This window comes from Diadema setosum, chromosome 17 (assembly GCF_964275005.1).
Source record: "Diadema setosum chromosome 17, eeDiaSeto1, whole genome shotgun sequence".
NCBI lineage: Eukaryota > Metazoa > Echinodermata > Echinoidea > Diadematoida > Diadematidae > Diadema > Diadema setosum.
Window position 1 is genome coordinate 33,036,798 of NC_092701.1, and position 6,722 is coordinate 33,043,519.

General features: G+C 37.4%; 1 protein-coding gene across 1 annotated transcript in view; it reads right to left on the reverse strand.

Annotated features, from left to right (window-relative positions):
- LOC140240929 (uncharacterized) overlaps positions 1 to 4,347 on the reverse strand; it is a 28,918-nt gene extending 24,571 nt beyond the window's left edge. The window contains exon 1 of the mRNA XM_072320700.1: positions 3,756 to 4,347. Coding sequence (XP_072176801.1) covers positions 3,756 to 3,760 — 5 coding nt within the window. The 5' untranslated portion in view covers positions 3,761 to 4,347. The remainder of the gene's footprint in view (positions 1 to 3,755) is intronic.
- Between the last annotated feature and the right edge of the window lie 2,375 nt (positions 4,348 to 6,722).

A 6,722-nucleotide genomic window follows, 5' to 3' on the forward strand; every position in this document is an offset into this window, starting at 1 on the left:
AATCGAGGAAATGCCGCTCTGTCTCTCTCTCATAAAGTTCATTCATCAAACTTGTATTGTAATTTCAAATCATGTAGCGTATAAATCGATAGTTTCATGTTTAGATTTGTTAGGTTACTGTGGTCCTTGAGCGTTGAGCGGATTAATTAATAGTCTGAAGCATAGACTGAACGAGGATGATAACATAGGAGGCTCACAATATATTCCAGTCATGTAGTAATGTAATTCCCAATCATGCATTCTTATGTAAAGCTATGATGTCATCATCCTCGTTCATTGTGATTTGTTATGAACATTGAAAGTATTCTTATTCCTCATCCCAATTACTATCAATTCTGAAACTATGTACCCAATAAAACCACCAGAGATGTTCAGATGCAAAAGTCAAAATATCACCTAGAGGTCTCCATTAATAAGACTTCAGTCACTCATCATATACACAAATATACCTATCTGTGGCATTTGACACTCTGTATAGAAGGCGGATATCATTTACCAATTTGAATTGAGCAGATATTTTGTTTGTTTGTTTTCTCTCAGATTGCAGCTATTTTTATAAAAGTCTGTTCCTACTTTTTCTTGTTGACCTTGCAAAAGAGTGAAGTGGAATCGATAATTCTTATGGTCCGGAGCGAAACGTGATATTTTCTTTAATATTTCACCCGCGGGGAAGGTTTCGCGCTTTATCAATTTATCGACATGCACCTGGGTTTCTATGAACAAAAAAACTTTTCAAAAAAGAAGCACGAAAGTTTATACAAGACGCGATTCTGTAATACGCGTACTCTAACTCCATATGTCTTGGATCACCCGTGCTTGGGGTCATAAAAATGATGTAGTATGTAATGTCATGGTTTATTCAGAAAACATATCTAATCATAAACATGAAGAGAGTGGGAGTGATATAACAAGAAGATGAACGCAGGTGTTGCGAAGACCTAAACTCGTCCTTTCATTACATTTTGCAATTTAAACTCCTTTCGTAAAAGCTCGATCTTCCCGGCACGGTTATTTTGCCCGATCCTCGCTTCCTGACAAACACCTAAGTGCTTGATGAGCCACGTGAAATGTAAAGAGCTATACGTGGCCATCTCCATCGCTACATTAAGATTATGTTGTTGTTTGCCAAACGCGGTTTAACTATTTGACTCACTATAACAAACTAACACACATACTCGTATATGTATATTAATTTGTAAGCAGTTACTACCCATCACCACGTCAACCCTATATGGCTTTGACGTCACAGGTGTTAACTTTGAAATATAGACAGGCAATAAAGCTCAATATTTTACAGAACACTACGAAATTAAGTACATTATTTTTGCTTTAGAGAAATTGATGGCCCTATCCTTACCGTCTCCTGATAGGGCTGGAACGTCTAATGAATGTTTATTACTTTGAAATTGCTAATTTTCCTCACGCACTTGCCATCGTGTTTTGAAATGACTTAAAATTTTTAAACACATGATCTCTCGTATTATTACCTCAAAGCTGATTTTTCCCCAAAAACATTACTTTTGAGGTGGCCAGAAGTCTATTTGCAAGAGCATAGGGTTGATGGTTACAGTTCGTTATTCAGAAATTTCGTTAATCCGAAGTACAACGGGTTCGTTGTTCCGAAGGTTCTTCAACCCGAAAGTATAATAAAGAACTTTCGGAATAGCGCCACAAATGTTTGGATTAACGAACCTTATTTCATTTTCGGATCATCGAACCTTCGGAATAACGAACATCACTCGGGGTGGTTATGTAATCACACCTAGTAAAATTCATATCATAGGCAGGGTAAACGAAACAAAATACGACTCAAACATTAACCCAAACAACATCAAGGCAACCAAACTATAAGTCTTTATTTGATGTAACCAGGCAGTGGCACTGGAGTACTGGAAAACGTCAGTACTCACTAACAGTGACGATTACGATGATTTGAAGTGGACACAGAAATTAATATTTTATGATTGTATATTCCCATCACACTAAACGGATAATGTGGATACAACAATAGTTGATAGTGATTAGTTGATAGTGATTGTCATTTGCCTTTACATTAACGATCAAGAGGTTTTCAGATAAAGACAATTCGGAATGCAGAGAGAAAATATCATATTTGCAAGGAAGGAAAAAAAAAACAGACAAGCATGAGTCAAAAATTACAAATATGAATATGAAATGAGGATAAGGTGTGACGGTATCGATTTGGGTATCAAGACCAGGAGAAATTTGGTGATATCGCTGATGTGGGTAAGAATCATCAGTTGCGCAACACTTAACACACATGACAATTTGTGACTGTTGCAGTGGAGTCAGATATTCTGTAAATTGTAACTGAAAAAACGAATGTTGGATTAGCCGTAGAAGGCGAGAACAGGGTTTCCTTATAATGTATGTAATAATTATAAAAATAGCTATAGGCATTTCGCAGAAGGCACGGTCATGTCGAATATGGTTGTAATTGGAGCGTATCTAGATTAATGTTTGTTCTTGAACATGCAGAAAATCGGGTTAGTATATGCAATGTACTAGTACTGTATGTTCAATGACATACTAGTACACAGACGAACGCGTATCTTTCTACGAGTGTCTGTCTCAGGTCTCAGTGTGTGTGCATGTGTGTGTGTGTGTGTTTGTGCGTGTGTGCGTGTGTATGTGTATGTGTGTGTGGAGGTGGGTGTATACATGTGTTTGCAAATGGCAGAGAATCTCGATGGATGCAGAAATTCCCAGAAAATAATCTCATATAGAGTTAACTGAAATTGAGATTACCACCTGCTAACCTAAGAGTTGTGCTTGTAGCAAATGGCTCCTTACAATTTTCATGTTCTCAATCAAATACACGATTGAATCTTGGGACGGAAAATACAAGAAGAAACGAGTTATCCAGGAGTGACACGTCTATCAGTTGTCTATGAGAAATCAATTTGAGCTTTATACACTTGTATGTTGCTCCAGCGGGCACTCTGCTTCATGCATCCGCTACCTAAGTGACGTCAAAACTATTCAAAAGCTGAGCAGCATCTCATTTTGGCGCCCTTACACCCTCGAGGGTGAAATCCTCCTAAGATATGATTCATTATGTTCTGACGCCCTTTAATCTATAAAAAGTGCGAGATTGTCGACACGATCGGCATGGGAAGCAACGCGGATGCGACGCAGATACGATCCCTTGACACCTCGATCTCCGTCAAGTTCAGGGAACATTTGGCATTGGGAGGAAACATGTTTAACATATCCACCGAGACTAGAACCGTCTCCTCCGAAGTTCGACACTTACACAACAGGTCCGGTCATCAGGGGGGAAACTCTGTCCCATCACATGCAGGTTTGATAGAAAGATAAACGATAACTGTCACATAAGAAGTTTTGCACAGTAAAAAGAAATGGACTGATAATGAATGAATCAATTAATAAAAAAAGATAGACAACCTTTGATGAATGAGCAAAAAAAAAAAAGTTATGAATTAAATAAACAAGTGAACAGAAAAATTAATAAATGAATAGTAGGTAAACCCATTAATCAAAGGGATTATCAAAAAAAAAAAAATTGTCGTACTTTTTCGTTTATCTTGCGAGTGACTTGACGAATCTTATCGCATCGCATACGACTTCTTTTACTTTTAAGTGAGTTGTTAGACAATGTATTTTTGCATACCGTACCTCAGTAGGTGCACAAATTAACAAAGTATTGATAAAGTTCAATGGGCTGAGGACCCTACACGTTCCACCGATTATATTTGGTTAGTAATACTTACCTCATATTGATGTTAGAAACACGGTAGATGGATATCCCCAGCCAAAAGTTGTTCGTTCTTCCACTGGGGTAGTCAAGGGGAAAGGTGTCAGACAAGAACAAGGCACAATAAAACGTTTTGTCTTAACCTGGCGGTATCCAAATTTTCCAGGTTTAGATCAATTCGAAATTATCATGCGTTTAAACTACTGAATGAGAAAAAGTAGACAATTCGCTCTTTGAGGTCAGAGGGTTAAACGGAAGATGAAAGACTTTTTAAAACGAGAACTTTCATGGATCAATCTGTCCCGACAAAATGAGTATGACTCGATGGAAACCTGCCGACTATCTTCCGTGCTCTTGCCAACGCATATGACCAACATCCACAGCTTTTCAATGGATACGGAATGGCGCGAAGAACTCCCGCTCTGCCGCAGATGTCAATGCCCCTATGGTAGACGGGTACGGTCGTCTACCAAACTAACCCGCTGTCTTAACCCAAGTGATCGAGCAGTCGGGATACCTCAAAGTTATGAAGAGAGATACTCCAGTAGGTGGAAGAGGAAATGGAAATCCGCGCGAAAAGTGGAGCGTCGTATCAAGAGGTGCTTATCCTTTGGCTAGCCGATCTGACTTCCAGCATTACTCGAAATCTGCCGGCATTTTAACTGGGGCGTGGTTTTGAGCATGTGCATGTGTGTGTGTGTGTGTGTTTGTGTGTGTGTGTGTGTGTGTGTGTGTGTGTGTGTATGTCTCAACGCGGCCTGTGATTGGCTGTAGGCTGTGAATGAAACGAAACGGCGAGACCATGTCAACGAGTATGGCTGGACCATGCAGTCAGTCAGACCTACATCTGACTGCCTCCTTCATCAGGTGCCGACGAATTCTGTTGATTCATGACTTTCATCGGACGTAGAGATGACGTCATCATCTCTATTCATAACTGATTTTCCAGGTATACAAAACAAACACACACAGACACACACACACAAACATAGAAGGTAGCGATCCTGACACATCTATCTTACAATAAACTGACAAAATTAGCCAGGTATTCGCCTGATGCTGTTCTACGAAACCGTGTTTGTGACTCTGATGGCTTAAGCAGAGAAGTCATTGGTTTCCTTGTTGTTGTTGTTGTTGTTTGTTTTTTGTCTATTTCTATCAAGCTTATTGCGACGTCTAGAATAATGTTTCGTGCTCATATTGAAATGCGGGTTGTTACTAATGCTATATTTTCATCCCCCTTTTCTCTTTCTTGGTGAAGCATGCCATTATACCGTATTTTTACAAATGCTTAAACTGCGGGGTATGATACAAAAAGAAATGAAAACAGTTGCATTAACACAGCAATATACTGCAAAATTTAGTAGAAAAATCACGTAGTGACTTGTAGCGCTTTTCTTTACCGAAGGTCACTTACGTGAAGTCGTAGATTGTACAAAATATCATACAGGTCTGTGTGGATGCATCGCGATCCATACAAAAAAAACAATCAGTTTCATTATTGTGATGTGCTTGTTTTCAATGCAGAAATAATTAAGAATTTTGATGAATCACTAACTAAACATAGAATACACCCATACACAAGTATACACCCACATATTTATGTTTTGTTTTTCATTTTATTTTTGTAGTTTTATATATGTATTTCTATCTTGCCTTTATTGTATCATGCCTAGGAGTAAACTATAGTTTGTGCAGCTTTTATGTAGTTGTTTTAGTTTGGATTTTACTGATCTATCTATTTGTTTTTATTCCACGGACTAAATGAAAAAGAGCCCTGGCCGATGTTGGTACCATGAATAGATAAAATGAATGAAATGAAAACATTATGCAGGCACGATTTGACGCAGATAGTAGGTTCTCCTGTCACTGACCAACGGCGACGAAATCTTTTTTTTTTTTTTAAATCATACAGATATGTATATTTGCAACTTTTGGTAATATTAGTGAGAGCCTCACCGAAAGTGAAATAAACTTTACTCCTCCTGCGATTGATATTATAATAACTCATTAGTAAAAGTTTTATGTCAATCGGAGTAAAAAGGAACAAGAATAATGTGGAATTCTAAGGTGTCGTTTACTTAATTATGATATCATAATGATACCATCACAAACTACAAAAGGTGAAGATCTCATGGTCAAACAGACTTCTGATTCTCTTGCACACACACACACACACACACACACACACACACACACACACACACACACGAACATCGTCACGTACTGTCCGTTTCTGACAGTAATTCAAGACGAACAAAAAGTATGTTATATATATATACATATATAATATTATGTATATATATATATATATATATATATATATATATATATATATATATATAGTGTATATATACATATATAATATAATATATATTTCATCAGATCGTATTGTTTGACATTGGCTACATCTTGGCAGTAATGCATATTTGCGGAGGTCACATTTGCTGAATCATGTAAGAAATGAGAATGATTTTCGTAACATTCTTACGAACAAACCCACGGGAAAGCCTTAGGCAGCAACAGCGTGTAGTCGACTTCGCCATGGCAACTGTAAAAACTGTCTCCAAAAAGCATGTTTAATTTCTCAATCTTACGACCTTCTTGCTTTTTGTTTGGCCTAGTCAACCTCAAGATGGAGTCGATTTTCCCTTCAAGGCAACCTTGCTGTTTTCAATCTACAGATTGAAAATTACTTCTCGCACTACTCTCTTTGGGGTCTTTCTCTCCCTCCTCCCCCCCCCCCCTCTCTCTCTCTATCTATCTGTCCATTCATCTATTTATCTATTTATTTATTTATCTATCTATCTATCTATCTATCTATCTATCTATCTATCTATCTATTTATATCTATCCATTCATCTATTTATTCATTCATTTATTTATTTATTTATTTATCTATCTATCTATCTATCTATTTATCTATCTATCTATCTATCTATCTATCTACCTATCTATCTATCTATCTATCTATCTATCTATT